This window comes from Silene latifolia, chromosome Y (genome assembly GCF_048544455.1).
Source record: "Silene latifolia isolate original U9 population chromosome Y, ASM4854445v1, whole genome shotgun sequence".
In the NCBI taxonomy this organism is placed as follows: Eukaryota; Viridiplantae; Streptophyta; class Magnoliopsida; order Caryophyllales; family Caryophyllaceae; genus Silene; species Silene latifolia.
In genome coordinates this window covers 412,100,845-412,124,221 of record NC_133538.1, presented here as the reverse complement: position 1 = coordinate 412,124,221, position 23,377 = coordinate 412,100,845, and the positions used below count along the sequence as shown (strand labels likewise).

The following is a 23,377-nucleotide window of genomic DNA, read 5'->3' as shown; positions in this document are numbered from 1 at the left end:
TTTGTTCTGGAGGATAACGATGTGGATGATGATGCCCTCATTCAGTGGATTATGAATATGGGTGAACCTTCGATTTACAGTATACAGATGATGAAAGATAGAGGAAAACTCTCTATTCAAAGATGGTAATCTATCTCTTTAGCTGCTAGCCTATATAAGTAGGCTCTTAATTTTTTATGCTTCCTTGGCCTTCCTTCCGCTCATAGCCAGCCGACTTGCTCTTCTCTTTCCATATCCCTTGTGCTCAATTTAGCGCCTTGTGAGTCGAAACTCTCTAATTATAATCAAGCATGGTGTTTTTGTAATCTGGTCTTAGATTTTGAGCCCTCTAATGTGAAAGCTTTATATCGTAGAGGCGTAGCCTTACGGAAATTGAATTTCTTTGTGAAGGCCCTTGACGACTTTGAACATGATTTGAAGCTTAAACCGAATAATAAGGATATTAATCGTGAACTCTATTCCGTTGTTGACTGCCTTGCTCTGAAACCCAATGGAAAACGGGTCGCTTATCATTTTGACCCCTTGGGCACTGACAAGAAAGGTAAAAAACCTCTTCTTAATGTGGATGCAGATACTAAGTTATAGAGCCTTGATAAAGTGGTCGAAGCCTCTTGCAGTAGAGTGCATTTATTGAATTCTGAAATGGATTTTGATAATGTCACAAGTCACACAACCCCTGCCGTGACTATGGATTCCTACTCTAATGATGAAATTTACCCTCCCTTACCAAGTCAGTGCGACAGTAATCCTTCTACTACCAAATCTTCTAATTACAGTTTCTCCAACAAAAAACAAGCCAAAAAAAAATTGTACCTCTCTTCCAAAGACTATGAGAATTTGTTATCTGGGAGTAAACTGCAATTTTATCATCCAAAGTCCGGGGCGTATATGAGGGTTCGCCCCTTCTCCTCTCAATCTTCTATCTTGACGGGAACTCCTCATGAAAAGTTTTCATGGGAAGCAGAAGCTCCCTCCTTTTCTCCTTTGGTTGTGAAGCCTTTGCCGACTACGGACTTTAGGCCTTCTGTAGATTTGGGAAATTCTAATAATGAGGCAGTTTTTCATGTTAATGTTAAGAGATAATGTTTGTCCCCAAATGAGAGTTCAAGAAACAACAATGCGGTTGCACTTGACAACACTCCTTCCGAGCTTACTGTGATTGATGGTTCCAATCCTTTGCCAAGTCAGACTCCTTTTGCCTTTTCAGCCTTGAAGACAGTTTCAGGTAGCAGATGCAGCCATTCTAGCCAGTCTGTAGATCATCCAGGTGCCAGTCACCGTTTGGGTCAGGATCGATCTCAGTTAAAAAGTAAGTTAAAGAGCAAGTCCTTGGTGGTGCAATGATTTGTTTGTTTGTTTTTTTTTTTTGCAGGTTTACAAATAAAAGGACTCCGGAAATGGCCGTAGGATATAAAAGAAAAGAGGAATGTTCATTTCACTTTGACGATTCCCCGATTAAGAAACGTCATCTTTGTGTTGCTGGATCAATTTGTACTTTTAATTATGTTTGTTCTAAAATAGCAGGTATCATGTAAATCGACTTTATTTTTCTTTTATATAATAGTACACATTTGTCTAAAAAAATATCAACTTTAGATTTTGGGCGGTCCACAACCAGTTCCATGTGTCTAACTTGGAACGGTTGGAATGAGTCTTACTACCACTAGCTTCTGCCTTTTCTTTCAATTTATCTTTTTTTTTTGTCCTTATTCAAGACCTAACTGTTGTTAACTCTATCTATATACGTAGTCTTAGGCGAGTCAATTTGGGTTGGGCCATTTTGAGTTTCAGGGTAATTTTCGGGTAACCTATTATCGGGTTATTTCGAGTATGAGTCGTTGTGGGTCGGGTCGCTTTCGGGTTAAAGACGAGACGCTTTAGTTAGTACTATTTCGATTATGAAATTCTATTTTGCAAATTTGACTATTTATTATGGACGTTTGTAACTTGTAACTAATAAATTTTCATTTTATTATATATAACATTAATACGACTTAGTACTTGTCGTTTCAGGCCATTTCGGGTCACTTTAAGTCATTTTGGATGAGGTTAGTTATGGGTCAGATCTTTTGGTCGGTCATCTCGGGTCGAGCCAACACCGGGTCAATCAAGATTAAGGTTGGGTGTAGGTTAGGTCATTTCGAGTTTTGGGTCACATTAGAATCAAGCAACTTCAGATCACTTTCAGGCCTCGGATCAGCCTTATCGGGCCGAGTCAGCTTTGAAATAACTTGCAACTAATAAAAAAAATCAAACGCCTATTGTGAGCCTCGAACCCAGGGTACGCCTAGAGGGTAGTGATACTGCTAGACCAACATCAGTTACATGATTGTGTTCTACACTTGACGATTTTTTTTTCTAAATTCACCTGGCTCCCTATATCCGCTCCTTATAATGATTTAACGATACTATTAGGAAATAAAAATTATACCAAAAACTTGAGTGATAAATTCTTGTTTAAGACGGGTATAACCGTCTTAAGCTTAAAACGGCTCAAATATGACTATGTGAAAATAATAAGATAAAAGCAAAATGCATAAAGGAAAGCTAAATATTTGTCCTATATACCCACAATGATATTTGATTTGTTTTTTCCCTAAAAAAAAAGATATTTGATTTGTTTTAACTAGTTTTTGAACCCGTGCCCGCACGGGCACTCTTCAAAATTGCATTATATTATAATTGTAATTGTTATAATTTATATGTAAAAAAATCATTTATGTGCCTTTAATCGAGTAAAAACAAATAACTATTTGTATATCCAACAGGGGCGTCTTTGGGCCCGTGCAGCTGCACAGGGCCCAAATTTTTTGGGCAGAAATCAAAGTAAAAGTAAGTGTTTAGGTATTTTTTTACCAAATTGGTTGATTAGGGTCAATGCGGTCTTACTCGTTGGTCGATCGTATGATGGTTCGTATGTTGATGCGTAAATAGAGAAATTAAGTGCGAAATATAAATTAACACGTGAGATTTGGTGACGTGGAAAACCAAATGTGGGAACAACCGCGGGAGGGACGGTACCCTTCCAAATATTGCACTATACTTGAATAGGAGGATGATTACAGTAGTAACGTAGTGCTAATCTTGCTGGCACGAGGTATCAGGCCTGCAGGATCTTGGACGGATGTATATGCGAGTATGAGAATATGCTGAGGTCTTGACGTCAATGTATGAATATGTGGATGTGTTGAATGTCCTTCTTGATTTGCTTCCTTGGCTATTTATAGGGTGAGAACCCTAGATATGTCCTACTTTGATTATGGAAAGGGAATATAATTTCCATAAGAACTCTTTCCATATTCGGCCGTCTTCCTCAATTCTCCCTGATCTCCTTGACTTCTCCCTAACTTCTCCCTGACTCTCCTTTCCTTAATCGGGACATTTCCTCTGATGGGCCCCTGGTCTTCTTCCCGCATATGCCAGCCCGTTCCCCCCTTCTCCAATTACGGGCTCCCTTTGATACGTGCATATTATATAGTCTTTTTAGCCTATTTCAGCACGTATTTCTATGTATTTTTGTACTGTTTATATATTATTATGCCCCGAATTGGCTACTTTGGTTCGTTTTCTAGAAATAAACGCGAAAGTAGTGGAATCGTACCCTTTTTTGTCCTTTTTGCATGCATTTAGAGGAGACGGGATTTTCCTGAGTGAGATACTGCATTGGGAAGCGTGAAGGCACGGTTTACGAGGCAGTCGGTGACGAGATTGGGCTGATTTGAAGGAAGAAGACTCGATCGAGTGGTATTATTACTCGATCGAGCAGTTTCTATGCCCTTTTTTGATTGATCGAGTGGTTATTATGCTCGATCAAGAGGTGCTGAAAAGAGGGTTACTTGATCGAGTAACTATTCTACTCGATCGAGTAGATGTTCTGGTGTTTTTCTCGATCGAGTGAATTTATTCTACTCGATCGAGTAGTTTCTGCTGGCGTGGGCTTTAATTAGCCCGTAAGCTTGTTTTAGCTTTTGGACTTATTTTGTTTTCTATTTAAACTTACGTTAACTAGGTCATTAGCATCATATTTTATCTTATCAATCATTCAGTTTACTTTTGACAGAAAACTTATTACGTTACATTTTCCCTTTCTCTGTAACTTTGTTCTCGGGATTGTTTTTCTCGGATTTTGTGTTCTTTACGCCGGATTCGCACGATTGTAATCCCTTTCTCTTTTCTTAATAATAATCTCTCTTTTGGTTGCTTTAATTTCTTGCCTTGCTTCATTTACTTTCTGCCCTAATTTACTTTTTATGCGATTTAATCATTGTTTTAGTATGTTGAATGCTGGTTATTTATCTGCTGTTAGTTTTGATAGTTTAATTAGCAATATGAGTAGCTAAACTTCTTTCATGTTGGGATTAGGGAATCTACGGTAGAAGTGTGACGATGTAGTAAATAGTTTAGACGAGTTAATTGTGAGATTCTGTCACCATTGCAATTTAATTGTATTTTACCGACTTAGTTGAGTGCACGCTTCTGAGTCATCCCTTTAATCTGGCTAAAATTAATCCTAGATCGAAAGATTGGACTAAATAGGCCTGCTATGAACAGTAGACTACCCTGACGAGGATGAAAGTTAAGTTAGTGGTAATTTAGGATAGAAAGTCGACCGAAAGGACCTTTCCAAATCTGTCTCGCATTAGTTTGTCTAAGTTGTTTACAGTTGAGTCACTGGACTACCGTAGTGAACCGAAATCCTGACATGACCTCTCTCTATTTGATAGTTTAAATCTATTCTCCTGCTTTTACTGCTCTTTTCTCTACTTCTCTTCCTTTAAACCTTTAGTTTAGAAAACAATTCAAACAACCCCCCCATTTGTGACCAAATAGACGGACTTTTACAGATATCTTTCCTCCCTGAGGAGATCGACCTGACTTCCCTAGCTATATAGTTAGTTTAGTTAGTTTATTTTTGATAGGTATACGACAGACGTATCAAATTTTGGCGCCGTTGTCGTGGAGGCAATTGCCCTATCTGTCTTTATTCCGTTTATTTTATCCGTCTCAGGGAATTTTTATTCCTTGAGGCAGTTCTTACTTATTTTCTTTCAGTCTTGTTTATGCCCAGGTCAGACAGGTTTGAGTTAGTTTCAGCTGATTCAGAGCCAGAAAGACTATTCAGTCATAGACTCCGTCTGCAGAGGAAATCACGAAAGGAAGACTTGAGTACTTTTGAGCCAGAGCTACATCAATCTCTTTTCGCATAAGACATTTCTATTGTTGCCGATCAACAACTAAAGATGCCAAAACTTTCCAGTCATTCGGTACCTAAAGCATCCTCAATTCCAAAGGGTTTTAATCTCCAGACTGAGGATGGGAATACATTCGACATACGTTCTTCCTACATCAATCTAGTAGAAAGAAATCTGTATAAAGGTGTGGCAGGTGAAGACCCGAGGAAGCACATGGAGGTCTTTACAGACTACTGTTCTACTATCCCCGCCACAAAGGGGGTAACTCAAGACAAGATTAAGGAAGTTCTGTTTCCTTTCTTTTTGACTGACTCAGCCAGGGAGTGGCTGACTGATTTGGACCGCACAGCTGCAGGTGTAACAGATTGGGAGTCTCTTCCTCTTGCCTTTTACAAGAGATATTTCCCTCCACAGCGCACCAATCGGTGAGGCCAAGATTACCGATTTCAGGCAGCTCGATGAGACATTATATGAGGCGTGGTCCCGATTCAAGAAATTGGTGAGGTCTATTCCTCACCATGGTTTTGAGCCATGGTTTATATCTAACCAGTTCTACAATGGGCTGTATGATGACCACAGAGCCATACTTGATGCGTCATCTAATGGGAGATTTGATGTGACCATTATTTGCGCACATTTAGTCCCCTAACTGAGCCTATTTTGCATACTATTATAACATTCTATGGCCATTTTATCCGTCAAAACCTTCCTATTTGCTTTTCTATCGCATTTCATATATTTTGTAGGAAAGAAGATAATAAGGCAGAAATTCTCGTCTTTCGTGCATATTCGGAAGCTATTTGACAATATTTGATGGACTAGTATGAAGAGGAAGCGAGAACTAAAGACCAATCCCACAAGAATAAAATAGAAGTGAAGGAAAAGGAAGAATAGAAGAGAAAACGAGATAGCACTCCAATCCGTGCGGCTTCTCTAGAATCCGGCCGTCCCCAAACTACAGAAGACGTGCGTCTTCACCCAAATCCGCCTGTCTTCCCCTGCTCCAATCCGCCCGGATTCTCCCAAAGACGCACGGATTCCAGCCCAGCACAAATCCGTTTCTTCAAGCTTCAAAGAAAGACGCCCTTCCTTCGAAAAATACCGGCGTCTCCCTGCTCTAAACTCAAAAGTGTAATCATTAGTTTAGCCCTTAGTTAACCCTAATGCATCCACCTAATTTCTACTATAAATACCCCACTTGTAAATAATCATTGGGGGATCCTTTTATCAAGTCTTCATTAGGTAAAATCAATCCTTCTCTTAGATTAGAGTAGGAGTAGATTAGAATAGATTACTCTTTAATCTTTCCACAAATTACACATTAATCTCTCCTTAATTATTGTTCAAGTTTATTATTGGGTAATTGAAGATTATTCGGTTATTATTGGGACATTGACAACCTTCCATCAATCATCAAGTTCTTCTATTATTCTTTGCGTTATTATTTTGGAATCTCCATAGGTATAATTCTCTTAATCCTTGTTTTAATTATTGTTAATCTTTATTACTTGTTCATCATGTTTGGCTTTGTTAGTATGATTGACAACCTTATTAACATGTTAAACTTGATCATGAGTGAGTAGTTACTTAGCTAGTATTAGTGGGTAATTAGGAAAAACCAACATGGGATTGATTAATGCTTAATCTAATATGTTTTCATAATCAAATTGCTTGCTTGTTGTGATGTCAACTTTATGCACATGTTATGTTTGATGAAATGCTAAGCCTATAAATCCTTGCATTTTTACCATCTCTTATCTACTCAACTTGACTTGTAAGATATAAACCAACTCGAGTCTTGTTAGACCATGCATAGAAGTTGAATAGGAGGAAAGTAAGTCGACTTATAGGTGTTGTACAATCTAATCGATTCGGCTCCAGGACCCAACTCTTCCTATGAACCGTAAAACATAAACCAACTCGGTTTCTCCACAACATTAATTGCTTGCTTAATTTTGTAAACATGTTTGTATGATCAACACCATGAATCCCTTATGAACCCATGACATCCTAGTGCTTTTAATCATTTGCTTACATCCTTCCTTTTATTGCTTGTTTTACTTTATTGCTTTTATTAGTCTAGAACACAACTACAAACCCAACCAAATTGTGACACTAGCGTAAATTGAGATAGATAGACTTAGAACCCAAAGCACACCGTCCCATGGATCGACCTCGACTTACCGCTAACTAGTTGTTTGTTGAGTATTATAAATGTGTTTTGATTGGGCGTACAACGACACGGCCACGTCAAAAATGGCGCTGTTGCCGGGGACGGTGCTATGTGATTAAGTTCTTACTTGTTTGTCTATTTTGATTTTGCTTTCACCTTGAGAAACTTTATCCTCAAGGATTGTTCTTACCATTTTTGTGTAGTTTCCATTCTTGTAGTTGTTTACTTGTCTTAGCTATGATGGCTCAAGACTTGACACATGGAGTATGTGGTAGATTGTTTGAGTATGACTATGGGTATGGGGAGTTTGAGGAGCAAGTCAACACAAACCTACCTTACTATTTGTACAATAAAAATCCTAACCACTACCCCAATTTTTCCCACCAAAATTACCACATCCAATATCCACAACATCCACCCACCTTATACCCACTTCATAATGAGTTTCAATTGCCACGATACAACCACTTTTACACTTAGCCACAACAAGAAGATGAACCCATTCAAAATATGATTCTCCAAATGATGGGAGATCAACAAAACTTCTTCAAACAAATGCTAGAGGAGAGCCAAAAGAGGGACAATGTTCTTCAAGGCATTGTTGCCCAAGGTGAGGAATTGGAGATTCAAATTGCCCAATTGAAAGAATCCCACGTAACCACTCCTTACCACCGTTCTTTGGACATTGAGCATGAATGCGAATTTGAAGTAGTAACTTTTGATATGGAAAATGAGAAATGGAAAGAGCCAATCTCCTTGAGCTCTTGTGACTATGAAAGTGTTGTGTTCAATGAGGAAGACATGAGGTTGAGTAAGCCAAATACTCTTAACCTTTGTGAGTATGAGGGTGTGTCTTTTGAAGTGAATGTTGAGACATTGGAGAAAGAGTTAAATGAAACCCCCATCTATGATTCATATGAAGATAGAAACAATGATGATGAGCCTAGCGGATGGACTCATAATATCACCTTGCTTGAGGAGCCTATCCTTGAGACATTTGAGATACCCTATCATGAAGAAGAACGTCCTTTCTTTATTCTTCATGAAGACCACTTGACACCTATCATGGAACCAATGATCATTAAAGAGGATATGGTAGATCTTCTTCAAAAGGCCAAGGTATCATACAAGATCTACTTTGTGAAAAAGCTCAAAGAGAAAATTGCTCGTGAGGCCACTTGTGAAGATTTGGCGCTCACGATGACAACTTCTAAGGAACTCGATCATCAATGCCATGAAAATTCTCCTTCCACCTTGGAAGGATTGAAAAATCAAAATTCTATCATCATCACCAAGATTGAGGAAGAAGTTGGTAAGTGGAAGTCTACGGATGAAAATGAACCACACTTCATGCCTAGCGTTGACAAGAATCATGGGCTTGTTCGTTGGAAGCATTGGGAGAGCTCTAATGCCAAGGAAAAAGCAAGAAAAAGAACATTCTACAAGCTTCCTTGGCCAAATTTCATATAGAAGATGAGCAACCCATATTTATGCTTATTTGGAACTTGTTCACAAGGTTTTTATCTTCTTCTAAGAGCCTTGAGCTCTATGGATAAGAACTTCTACGATTTGAACTAGTTTGGTGGAGTCCTATCTCAAACCACCATTTGTAAGATATTTCTTGGACCATTTACTTTGTATAATATTGTACATTATTGCATTTGCATTTAATTTCTTGCATGAGAGTGGTGAGAGAGAGAGTCATCTTACATTTTTAATGAGCAAATTTCAGAAAAAGATAAGGAGGAATGGAAAATCAGTGAAAGGGTATGTTATTACAAGGAAACCAAAAGAAAAAGAAGAAAAGGGATCTGAAGACGCCCGTCCCGAGGCCTGGACGCCCGTCCAGGACTCACGTCAGAAGAATGGTTGGCGCTGTAGTAGAAGACGTCCGGATTCTTCACAAGACGCCCGTCCTGGAAAAAGACGTCCGTATTCTTCGCGAGACGCCCGTCCCGTTTGTCATCTAAAAACAAGATCTTGCGCTGCACCAGAAAACGGGCGGATTTAATCCAAGACGCCCGTCCCGACCAAGACGCCCGTCCTAAGTCCCAAGACGCCCGTCTTCTTCCTGCTCTCAACTTGGAAAAATCCCTGCAAGAGAATCCGCCCGGATTCGGACCAAAACGCCCGTCTTCTATTCTCACGAGACGCCCGTCCCGAAGAGAATCCGCCCGGATTGTCCCATTTTTGTCGGATAAACCCGACAGGGCCCACCCTTATCCGCTCGGATTCCCCCTTTCTTCTATATAATCACCCCCCTTTCTCCCTCATTTCTTCACCTTATCAAACCCTAAAACACTCATCCCCATCCTCAAAATCACACCCCCATCAAAAACACTTCCCTTCCCCCACATTCAAATGGCGCCATTGATGAACCTCAAAGGCAAGACCAATAAATTGGTTGAATCCACCGGAAAGAAACGCAAGGGATCATCCTCTTCAATGCAACGGGAGGTAGTGCTACCAAGGAACTCCCAACCCATAATGAGGGGAGGAATTGAACAACTTGACTACTTCCAAGAGGTGATATTTGAATCCGATGACCACCGCAAGAACTTCGTCAAATTACTAGGTAAGAACTACGAACCCACTCAATTCGTAGATACTAAGGTGTTGGAAATCCTTAAGATAAGGTTGTTGGAATATGTGTCCTCCGACAATAATGCGATCACGACTGTTGATCATGATGATCACATGTTTAAATCTCATTATAAAGAATACAATTGGGAAGTAATATTTTTTCTTGTCAAGGCGATCAACATATATCGGTAATGGTTGGTGACTAGAGTTTGACATTGCGTCGTGCGGACGGTGGTGATCGGTTGATCCCCTAGGTCATACCTATAGGGCAACACTCTTAATTGATCATTTAATTAATCGTATAATGTTACGAGTTAATTAAATTACTTGAAAATTGACGGACGATTTTGGAAGTAAAATTTACGTATCACATTGAAATTGATTAATATGAGATACCGTCTGAGTAATCGAATTGTATCATTACTCAGATGAAATTATTGTTTAAGGAAACAATTAAATTTGAATGAATTATTATAAATACAAACTGTTGTGATTTATAAATGGTAAAATATTTTGGTACAAGTAATTATGAATTACAAAGTCGATTTTTGTATATGACGTATTTTTATTAATACGTTGATTTTTAATATGTTAAAAATAAATGACAAATTTATGTTACATATGACATGTAACATATTGACAAAAATAATATGGATTCCATATTATCCATATTTGCCGAAAATATGAGGATGGTTAGGCAAATATTAAGTTATTGTTATTAGTGGTAAACAACATAATTACCTACTAAAACTAGCCTTGCATGCCTATTGCTCATTGTGAAGAACAACTAGGGCATGCATTGGCTCTTTTGTACCTCCTCTCCTAACCGGTTTTGGGGAAGAAAACCCTTGTGGTTTTTCTTATTATTTTGCTTAATATTCACTTAGATATTGACTAGTGATTATTATTCATTCAACACAACAAAAACAAGAGTTTTTAGAAAGAGAAAAACACCTTCCATTCTCCTCTCTCTCAACCGGTTTTGAGAGCAAAAACCAAATATTTTTGGGTCATTTTTCCTCACAAAATTAATATTATCTAGTATACATAATATTAATTTTATTAAGAGTGTGCTTTGGGTATTAATCCTTGGGAGATATCCTATACTTGGGTCTTTGTTCATCCAAAAGGAAAGCTCAAGAACAAAAGAGAAGGAGATCTCTTTTGTGCCCATTTGTACCGAAATTCCAATGTAAGAATGGATGTTTCTTCTTTATTTTATTAATTAGTTTGCATGCATAAGATCACTTGTTAATTTTATGACAAATTAAATTAAAACATATATGAATATGTAAGTATATAGATCTTTTTTCCTTCAATCGGTATCAAGAGCCATGGTTGTTTGCATGCAAATCGGTTAAAAGTTTTTCCGAGTTATAAAGATTAACATATAAAACTTGCAAAATTTGTGTTATTATGATATATCACGAAATTAATTCATGCATGTTAAAATTTCTGGTCCTAAAATGTTTTAGGATATTTTGGTTAAATTTACGGATTTTTATTGTTCATATTATACAATAATGACATTTAAATATGATTTTATCAGTAAAAATGTCATTTTCGGTCTAAAATTAGCTATACTTCGAATTTTCCAGTGATTTTTGGATATGTTGTTACATATATTATTTTGAGATAACCTGTAAATTTTCATAATTTTTGGACTTGTTATGCTCGAAAAATGGATTTTTCATTATTAAATTCGGATTTAGGTAAAAAATAGGTTAATATGAGTTAAATTTCGAATCTGGTCATAGAAATTTAATATGTTGTCACATGCAATTTTAAAAAATGTGTGTAAAATAATGGGCTATAGTGAAGTCTTTTTGCATGATTTATGGATTTTTGAAGAAAAATAGCATAAATAATGACATTATTAGTGAAACATTAATAAAACATAATCTATGACTAAGGAAAAACGTCCAATGTTGCATTTTATTATATTTTTCAGATCTAAAATTGAAAAGTTGATGAACATAATTTTTCACATGTTTTTATGATTATTTTAGTTAAAACCGATAAACCGCAACATAGTTTTTCCGGAAAAATTTCGAAATTTTTTGACCTAAGTTTTTGAACATTATGAGTGTCATGGTATTTTTCCAGAATGTTCATGAGTTTAAATTTCAAATTTCAAATTTATTTGAAATTTTGTGATTTATTTGAAGTTTATAGCTTATTTTTGTAATTTTTGGTCCATTAATGAACAATTTTATAAATATGAGTTAATTATGGTCAACTAATTAGTGAGGACTAAATTTTGAGTCCTAAGAGGTTAAGGTAATTAACTTATGCATAAATATGAATTTATGTAATTTTTGTGATTGTAAAATGTTGAAATCACGCAAATCCGTAAAAACCGAGTAATATACGATATTGGCTAATTAAAGGCGATTTAGCATAAAATTGGGCATGTTCAAACATATTATAATGCTGCATTTTCTTTATGATTGTCATAATTTTAATTTATGTAATTTTTGAATTATGTAATATTACTTAGTATGGCCTTAGTTTTTAATTGGTATTTCCCGAAATGTATGGGAATATCGATTCGGTTGTAATTTTATTGTGATTTCGTATCACCATTTTGTAATTTAATAGATTTATTTTATTTTAGTTACAAATGTATAATAGGAAATTATGTAATTTATTATGTAATTTTATTTATCTCGGAGTTCCCAAAGACGGATTTCTTCAAGATGGCGATACATAAAGACGGTGTTACCTCGAGATGCGTGCCACAACCGAAGTTCAAGGGACCAATGGTGTTGGTTTCCGAATATGTAATAGTTAAATAGTTTTTCTATTTTAGGAAAGGCCATACTAGGATTTATTTATTTTATGCTTGCATTTTATTTTATGTCACATGCATCGCTAAATCGCCATAACTAAAACATGCATCCTCATTTTATCGAGTTTATCGACCGTGTCAATTAGAATTATCTTAGTTCACCGCTTTAGTTCACTTAAAACGTGATAGATAATAAATTGACATGACCTCTCGCTAAAACAATTAATTGAGACATAGCCTTACCAAATAGTAGAAACCATGAAAACCTATTTCGCGAGGGAGTGCACTCGGCCACACCGGGGTACAAACCTTGTTACGTAGGGGAAATGAGTGATAAATGTCTATCCACCGAATTCATGTTGATAAGGGATGTATCGGCCACACCGTGCCCAAGTTAATGTGGGTTTGGATCATGGACACATTTATTCGAAATTTGGATTGAACTCAACAAAAGTTTTTGATAAGGGATGTATCGGCCACACCGTGCCCTTGTCGGATGTGTTTTGGGCTAAATATAATTGTTAATGTAATATTATCGATCAAGAGTTCTAAAAGTAGAATCGATTAAACGTTAATCCACCGAGTTATATTGATAAAGGATGTATTGGCCCCACCGTGCCTAAGTCGATATGAATTTGGGTCTTGGAATCATTTATAATAGTTCGGTAGAGGTAATAATATAAATGTTCATATCTTGTTAAATATTTACAAGTATGATATTAAAAGACAAATGTTAATATTTCCTTTTCCTCCATATTTGTAGTTCTTTACAATGAATCCATCAAACGCTACCGCACCGATAACTATTGAGTCTTACCACAATGTTTTTGACGACGTTTGCTCCAACAATGATTTCGACACTACTAGAGAACTTCATTTTGGGATAGGTTCGGATGAAAACCTTAACTTCATCACTTCTTCTAAACCACCTACTACTACTACTACTAGACCTCGTGTGAGTCCGTCTCAGGAAGACTACCTCATACAATCTATAGGGTCTTTATCTCTGGAAGATAAAGATGCCAAAACTAGTGGGAGCTCAAGCAATCAAGTTCTTGCTTCTAAGGGCAAAAGGTTCAAGAAGACGGGAAAGAAAATCAAAAACTTCAAGCAAGTTAATGATGAATGAAATTATTGCTATGGCATGGGACATTGGCTTAGGAATTGTCCCGTATATTTGAGAAATATAAGGGAAGGAATCATCACTCCAAAAGGTAAAATTCCTAAGGAAATTTATGTTATTGATATAAATTATACTTCCACTACGACATGGGTACTAGATACCGGTTGTGGTTCTCACCTTTGTAATCATTTACAGGGTTTAAGAGATGTGAAGAGGCTTAGCAAGGGAGATGTGGATCTACGCCTTGGAAATGGAGCTCGGGTAGCGGCCGAATCCAAAGGAACTTATGTTTTAGCTTTGCCTAATGGATTTGAGTTGTATTTACATAATTGTTTTTATGTGCCTACACTCTCTAAAAACATTATTTCAATCGACATGCTAGACATGGACGGTTTTTGTTTTGTCATTAAGAACAATCGTTGTACTATTTCTAGGAATGACTTGGTTATAGGCCAAGCTTCCTCTATCAATGGCATTTACATTTTAGAGACCTCAAATCCGACAAATGATATTTATAACATTCAATCAAAGAAACTCAAATCAAGTGACCCAAGTAAAGCATTCATTTGGCATTGTCGATTAGGTCACATAAACGAGAATCGGATCAAAAGATTAATTTCGACTAATGTGATTACACCATTTGATAATCAATCATATGGTACATGCGAATATTGCCTACTTGGCAAAATGACTCGTAATCCTTTTAGTTGTAAAGGGATACGAGCTAGTGAACTATTGGGACTCATACACACCGATGTATGTGGACCAATGAGTATCACTGCTCGTGGTAATTATGACTACTTTATAACTTTCACCGATGACTTGAGTAGATATGGGTATATCTATTTGATGAAGCATAAGAGTGAAGCGTTTGAGAAATTCAAGGAATTTCAAAACGAAGTAGAGAACCAATTGAACAAAAGGATTAAGGCACTACGATCCGATCGTGGTGGAGAATACCTTAGCCTTGAATTTGATTCACACTTGAAAATTTGTGGTATTATATCACAACTTACTCCACCCGGAACACCACAACTTAATGGTGTTGCCGAAAGGAGAAATCGAACCCTACTTGATATGGTTCGATCCATGATGAGTCAAACCCAGTTACCAAACTCGTTTTGGGGATTTGCGATTCTAACCGCAATTAGATCTTTAAACAATAGTCCCACAAAGTCCACTGAAAAGACTCCATGTGAGATGTGGACGGGAAGGGTTCCTAATATATCCTATATGAAGATTTGGGGATGTGATGCTTACATCAAGTCTAAGAACGACAACAAGCTTGCCCCAAGATCCGAAAAGTGCATCTTTGTAGGTTATCCCTTAACCTCACGAGGTTACTACTTCTATAAACCTCAAGAAAACAAAGTGTTTGTGTCATGTGAGGCTGTCTTCTTAGAAAGAGAATTTATTTCTAAGAGACAGAGTGGGAGAAATTTTGAACTTGATGAAGTTCAAGAGCCACAACCCGAAATAGAGACGCAAAAAGAAGTTCCTTCGTCGTTTAATACGGTTATTCCACCTCCTCTTAGAAGAACGGGCCGTGTTATTCGCCATCCCGATCGATATGTGGGACTTATCGAAGAAGATGGAACACTTGATGTGTTGCTTATGGAAAGTAACGAGCCCGCCACCTACAAGGCCGCAATCTCTAGTCCAAATTCCTCCTTATGGCTTGAAGCCATGAAGTCCGAAATGGATTCTATGCATGAAAACCAAGTTTGGGACTTGGTAGATTTGCCTAAAGGGGTAAGACCCCTTCAATGCAAATGGATATTCAAAGTAAAAAATGGCATAGAAGGACATGATGATGTCTACAAAGCTAGGCTAGTGGCAAAAGGATTTACGCAAGTCCAAGGTCTCCATTATGATGAGACCTTCGCACCCGTAGCCATGCTAAGATCCATACGGATTTTGTTAGCGATTGCCGCATTTCATGATTATGAAATATGGCAAATGGATGTCAAAACCGCTTTTCTAAATGGGCATTTAGAAGAGGAGGTGTGCATGATACAACCTAAAGGTTTTGTTGATTCTAAAAATCCTAACAAAGTGTGCAAGCTTAAGAGATCCATTTATGGTCTTAAGCAAGCATCTAGAAGTTGGAATCATCGATTCAATCATGTTATAAAGGAAAATGGTTTCACTCAAAGTGTTGAGAATCCATGTTTTTACATGAAATTTAGTGGGAGCAATGTTGTGTTCCTAATCTTGTATGTTGATGACATACTACTCATTGGAAATGACATTCCAATGTTGTCTTCTGTTAAGAAGTGGTTAGGTAACCACTTCCAAATGAAGGATTTAGGAGAGGCACAACGCATATTAGGTATCCGGATCCATAGAGATAGATCCAAGAGGATATTGGCACTAAGTCAAGAGTCTTATGTTGATAAGATTCTTCGACGGTTCAGCATGGACAAATCCAAAAGGGGTTTGGTACTGATCGTAACCGGGACGATATTGAGCAAGACTCAATCTCCCTCCGAACCCCATGGTGTTGAACGCATGAAAACGATCCCTTATGCTTCCGCTCACTACTACAGAATTCATCAAGGACATCAGTGGATGGACATCGGATTTTTGAAAAAACAGATGTAATAAGTTTGCACATCGGATTTTTATAAAAGTCTGATGTAATTATATTATATGGACATCGGTTGTTATTTTCAACCCATGTCCATTATAATGGACATCGGATTAAATTACAACCCATGTCCATATAATCCTCAATTTGGGCGCAAAATGAAAACAATTCCCCCGCCCCAAATTATTTTCACTAGCATACTGAGTCAATCTATTATACTTACTCCATATCATTCTTTTTTTTAGACAAACCCAAACACAAACCCTTAGCTTACTCATCCCTTTCTTCTCTATCTCATCGTTTATCCCTTAGCTTCTTCACTTCAAAACCCGATCAAAAACCCAAAATCCTACCTGCTGCTGCTGCTTCATCGTTCATCCCTTCTTCTCTCATCACCGGCGACATCATCCTTCTTCTCTTCACCGGCGATATCATCAGTCTTCGTTCTCATCACCTCGCGACATCAAACCCTAGCTGCTGCTGCTTCGTTCTTCGCTCTTTATTATTAGGTAATTAATCTTCCCCTATCATTTATATATTTATTCTCGATCATTTTATGGTTTATTTGAATATTTTACTGAAATGGTTTTTGATTTGTTTGTAATTTTGACTGAAGAATGAATTATAGGGTTATAATTTAATTGATAATCTAATTGGAAGAGAGTGATAAAAGTGTTGGGTGTTTTTTTGGCTACCGTGGATGTAACTGAATGTGGGTTTTGATATTTGATGATTGTAGAGAACTCAGTGGATTAGTTTGCGGTTGTTTTCGAGTTTCGATTAATAAGGGTTGTTTAAGATTATGGGTTTTGATATTTGATGAAGGTAACTATTTTCGGAGTCTTCCACCGTTACTTGAAGCAACACCTAATGCTGTTCAGGAATTGACATTAGCAAGTAACTTCTTCAATTTCTAGGCAGCATTCTCCCTCATTTTCAGTTTTGCCAATCAATTCACTTGCATTTAGTGGTAACGATTTGTCTTTATAATTACCAGGAGAAATATATGAGCATGCTGTTGTTTTGAGCGTGAAGATGGAGGATCAAGAAGCGTTTGAGAGAGACTTCTGCCAGCTCAAACCTTATTACACTGATGCAAGGTAGAAACCAAAATCTCTTTCAAACATCCTTTCAAAGATTTCTTTGATTTCTGTGTTATGCACATCTACTAGTAGAGTGGCCTGCGTGCACCAAGGAAATTAGAATGTGGCAGTTATTTTATCTGTTGATCTCGCGGCCGAATTCTCTGAAATTATCGATCTAAGTTGTGTAGTGTAGATTTGATTTCATATTTTGGAATCAACAAAAATCTCTAGCTTATTTAGAAATTGTCTTTGTTGGTTGTAGGCTACCGTACTATTATCTTCTTTATAGTCTTTTGTTGCCTACATTCATTATTATAGCTCGTAATTTTGCATTGTTAAACAGGGACCGAATTCCTCAATCTCCACAAGAATACCAAATATTGGGGCTGAACTTGTTGAGACTTCTAGTCCAGAACAGGATAGCGGAATTTCATACTGAGTTGGAGTTGCTTTCATCTACTGCCCTGGAGAGCCCTTGCAATAAGCATCTTTGTGGAGCCGAACAGTCCTTTATGGAAGGAGCGTACAATCGTGTTTTAAGTGCTAGACAATTGGTCCCTCATGAAACTTATGTGTATTTCATGGATGTCTTTGCCAAGACTGTCAGGTAATATCTGAGTAGCCACTCAGTGAATTTATCGATTGTCATTGCTTTAGCGTTTGTAAGCGTTTAAAATCTTTCGTTTCTTCGAAATTGCAAGGATGAAATTGTCGGATGCGGTGAAAAAGCGTATGACTCTCTTTCACTAAATGATGCAAAGCAAATGTTCTTTGTTCTCATCGACAAGGATTTACTTGGAGTACATAAACGAGCTAATTATGCTTCTTAACACCCTTGAGATCATAGTGGCAGAGGTTGTTCGTTATGTTCGTTATAATAAGCGGGTCATTCATTATATAAAAGTTATTTTAATGGTGGTGACTATATTGCAATATGTAAGTATGTAACATAGTCCGCTTCTTTTTTTTCGAGATGGAATATAATTCCGTAAGCTTATATGGAACGATTTTTTAGAATAATGTTCAAAAATAAAATATTTATCGTTTTGGGTCGGTTTTGAAAATATTTGTTAAAATGGTGTCCACGTAGGCTCGGGTTTTCCAAACCTGAAATACGGAACAAACACGCCACTATCAATGGCGTGTTTCAAGTGAGTATAAACAAAACTGTCACCATTTATTATTGATTATCATGTAAATAAGTTACAAATTATTTACGGTGATCATTGGATGCTCGCCAGATCGACGTTCTGATCATAATCAAGTGCATTGGTTCGACTCACTAGGAAAGTCGTCCGCGTCAAAGTTGAGATCTTTTATTAATGCGTAAGTTCATCTTAATAGTTCATTTATTGATATGCACATAAATAAATGTTCAACTGATTAGAACATTAAAAATGGCAACTATTATTGGCTGACAATCATTTATTTGAAACCATGTTTATATTTAGATGGGTAAGAGTATACGGCTACAATGGTGGGGAAAGAATGCGTTCTCAAGCACCGCAATGGCTGCAACATAATGTAAGTTGTTGCTTATTATGACGACAAATTCAATGTCCGATCATCAATCACTTTTAATTGACAAAGTCATGTTATTGGTTTAATTCTTGTCGAGTTGTTGTTTTAGTGTGCTCGTCAACAAGGTGTTGTAGAATGCGGGTACTACGTCATGAGGTACATGCTGGAAATCGTCACGCGTTCTAATCCAACAAAAGCTATCAATGAGGTCAGTTTCGACATTATAGCAAAACTCGGTATTTTTTCAAGTAATTATCCTACTTTGACCTGCTGCCTATACGCATTGTGGGCGAAGTAACGCGCAATTCAATGAGCTAGCTCACGCACCCTCTTCCCTTAATTATTAGCTTATATGAAGCTGCCCTTGTGAGGCCATGTCTGACTGCCCCATTGTCATTAATATGCATTACAGGTTTTTCAAGACACCACGCCATATTCACAAGAAGAATTAGATGAGGTTCGGGACTTGTGGGCGAACTATTTTCTCAATATCTAGCCGTAGATAGCTAGCTAGCGTAGTAATGTATTAGGTAGTTGCATTTTGAAAAACTGATTACATGATCTGCAAGACCATATGTTATGTTGGCTGGGATTTGTTATGCCCTTTGTTGTTGTTCGTTAGTTGTTGAATTCGGATGACGGAGACGGTTGCGTTGTATGTTGATTGGGATCGGTTTTTATTAATTGAAATCGATCATTTTGGTTGAATGGCAGTTGGCATGTTTTGTATTAATGTTTTGGCATTCAAATTGGTGTAATGCAATATGAATTGGCCTGCTCTTTTCAAATTTAAAAAAAAAAAAAATAATATAAAGGACAAATGGATTTATAAAAGTTCGATGTAATTCTAGCTTCAAAGGACATGGGCTTTCTATAAAAATCTGATGTACATTACACATATGGACATCAGATTAATGTTAAAATCTGATGTTCATTACTCATATGGACATCGGATATATTTAAAAATCCGATGTGCATATATTAATGGACATCGGTTTAAAGTCCCATGTCCATTACACCCCATATGGACGGGACTGAACTCTACATCGGCCTATAATCCGATGTCCATGTGTCTAGAAGTCCGATGTCCTTCATGATTTCTGTAGTAGTGGCTGTTGGATCAATCATGTATGCCATGATATGCACACGTCCTGATGTCTCGTATGCCTTGAGCATGACGAGTAGATATCAAGGAAATCCAGGTGAGAGTCACTGGATTGCTGTCAAGAACATCCTTAAGTACTTGAGAAGAACTAAGGATTCTATCCTAGTGTTTGGAGGAGACACTGAGTTGCGTGTTAATGGATACACGGACTCAAGTTTTCAAACAGATAGAGATTACTTGAAATCACAAGCTGGTTTCGTTTTCATGCTCAATGGTGGTGCCGTAAGCTGGAGAAGCTTCAAGGAAGTCAGAATCATGGATTCTACAACGGAGGCTGAGTACATTGTAAAGCATCGAAGGTCGCTAAGGAAGCATTTGTTTGGATCAGGCAATTCACGAAAGGTCTAAAAGTAGTACCTACCGCCAATGATCCCATCACTCTCTATTGTGATAATAGTGGGACGATCTTCCAAGCTAAGGAGCCGAAGTCTAGTAATAGATCTAGACATGTACTTAGAAAATATCATGTAATAAGAGATTTCATTGAAAGAAAGGAAATTGTGATTCGTAAGGTTGGGACGGATGACAACATAGCCGATCCGCTCACCAAGCCTTTATCGCAGGCTAAACATGATGGACATATGGCGTCAATGGGACTTAAACGTGTACCAAGTCTATGTTAGATTTTGAAATGAAATAAAAGTGTTGTTTTTGTTCATGTTCATAATCACATTTGTCTTTTATCTTTAATTTATACATTGTTACATCCAAACGGGTTGTAGTGACAATTGAACCCCGTTAAAGTGAACACGGATTAACATAGTATTTGCCCATAGTCACTTGTATGAGGTGATGTCTCGAAGTGACTAGAGTGTGATGCGATTGATGGCAAGTTCAAGTGCCATAGAGTCATGTGAGATGACTAGTCGATCACATAGGCAGACTGTTAGGAACATTTTGTCGGGCCTTATGACCGCTTATAGAGTTCTGGCAAATTTATATAGCCTGGTCGTGGCGAGAGCTGCTATAGTATTCAAATGAGTCGATTCTTTTGACTAAAGACTATTCGCCTAAGATGGCACAGTTTCAGATTAACTTTGATTTGTGTTACTACGACCTTCGTAAATGGGGTCAAATGGGCATATTTTGGGTTATGATGGTTGTGGCTAGTCGAAGGGAATGAGTGCGATAGAAATAGTCCACCCCTAGTCAGGGTTATAACAATATCTCAGGGCCACTCAAGGAGTAATGAACTGGAAATGCGTGACCACGCTCGGAAAGTATCTATGATAGATAAGTCCGGTCAATCAGTTATTCTCCAGATCGAGGAAACCACTCTCGATATGATCACTTGCAAGTACGACCTGAAAGACACCTTGCATTGAGTGGGAGATAATAATAGGACAAGAGAATTGGTGACGCACACTTGTCGAGGACAAGTGGGAGATTGTTGGAATATGTGTCCTCCGACAATAATGCGATCACGACTGTTGATCATGATGATCACATGTTTAAATCTCATTATAAAGAATACAATTGGGAAGTAATATTTTTCTTTGTCAATCGATCAACATATATCGGTAATGGTTGGCTGACTAAAGTTTGACATTACTGTCGTGCGACGGTGGTGATCAGTTGATCCCCTAGGTCATACCTATAGGGCAACACTCTTAATTGATCATTTAATTAATCGTATAATGTTACGAGTTAATTAAATTACTTGAAAATTGACGGACGATTTTGGAAGTAAAATTTACGTATCACATTGAAATTGATTAATATGAGATACGGTCTGAGTAATCGAATTGTATCATTACTCAGATGAAATTATTGTTTAAGGAAACAATTAAATTTGAATGAATTATTATAAATACAAACTGTTGTGATTTATAAATGGTAAAATATTTTGGTACAAGTAATTATGAATTACTAAGTCGATTTTTGTATATGACGTATTTTTATTAATACGTTGATTTTTAATATGTTAAAAATACATGACAAATTTATGTTACATATGACATGTAACATATTGACAATTTACAAAAATAATATGGATTCCATATTATCCATATGTGCCGAAAATATGAGGATGGTTAGGCAAATATTAAGTTATTGTTATTAGTGGTAAACAACATAATTACCTACTAAAACTAGCCTTGCATGCCTATTGCTCATTGTGAAGAACAACTAGGGCATGCATTGGCTCTTTTGTACCTCCTCTCCCAACCGGTTTTGGGGAAGAAAACCCTTGTGGTTTTTCTTATTATTTTGCTTAATATTCACTTAGATATTGACTAGTGATTATTATTCATTCAACACAACAAAAACAAGAGTTTTTAGAAAGAGAAAAACACCTTCTATTCTCCTCTCTCTCTCTCAACCGGTTTTGAGAACAAAAACCAAATATTTTTGGGTCATTTTTCCTCACAAAATTAATATTATCTAGTATACATAATATTAATTTTATTAAGAGTGTGCTTTGGGTATTAATCCTGGGAGAGATCCTATACTTGGGTCTTTGTTCATCCAAAAGGAAAGCTCAAGAACAAAAGAGAAGGAGATCTCTTTTGTGCCCATTTGTACCGAAATTCCAATGTAAGAATGGATGTTTCTTCTTTATTTTATTAATTAGTTTGCATGCATAAGATCACTTGTTAATTTTATGACAAATTAAATTAAAACATATATGAATATGTAAGTATATAGATCTTTTTTCCTTCAAAGGTACCCTACCGAGATGTTCTTTGATGGTCTTGGCATTGGGAAACTTTTCCATGCCCAAGACGAGACGTACCTTAGTCTCACCCTTGAATTCTTGAGTAGCCTTCGCATTGTAACAAATACCCACACCAATGTGGGCATGGAGTTTAGGTTGTGCAACCTAGACCATCATCTTTCACTCGAGGAATATGCCTACATTTTCGGTCTTGAAGTGCCCACCAACTATACCGAAAAACCCGATAATTTCGGTGTGGACCTTCTTTGGAAGGCTATCTCCGGGAGGGACTTTACCCATCCAAAGCAATGCTATACCTTCGCCGTCCAACATCCGGTGATTCGATTCATCGAGCGCTTTGTGGCTGGTATCATCAATGGGAGGTACGAACAAGATAGGTGTACTCTCATCGATTTAACTTTTCGTGAATCCTATTTGAATGTTCGAGCGGTGAGGCGTTATAACTTCAATACGCCACTTGAGATACTTACTAGGTTC

General features: G+C 37.2%; 1 protein-coding gene and 1 long non-coding RNA gene across 2 annotated transcripts; both read left to right on the top strand.

The window, feature by feature from the left end:
* Window positions 1–17,162: 17,162 nt before the first annotated feature.
* LOC141632330 (26S proteasome non-ATPase regulatory subunit 8 homolog A-like) lies at window positions 17,163–18,367 on the top strand. Its single transcript, XM_074444885.1, has 4 exons — window positions 17,163–17,349; window positions 17,450–17,552; window positions 17,881–18,139; window positions 18,239–18,367. Exons 1-4 carry the CDS (start codon window positions 17,163–17,165, stop codon window positions 18,365–18,367), a joined length of 678 nt encoding a protein of 225 aa, XP_074300986.1.
* A 624-nt stretch (window positions 18,368–18,991) lies between these two features.
* Window positions 18,992–19,791, top strand: LOC141626397 (uncharacterized). Its single transcript, XR_012535981.1, has 3 exons — window positions 18,992–19,061; window positions 19,168–19,266; window positions 19,471–19,791. It is a non-coding gene; the product is annotated as an uncharacterized LOC141626397 (long non-coding RNA).
* The last annotated feature ends 3,586 nt before the right edge of the window (window positions 19,792–23,377 follow it).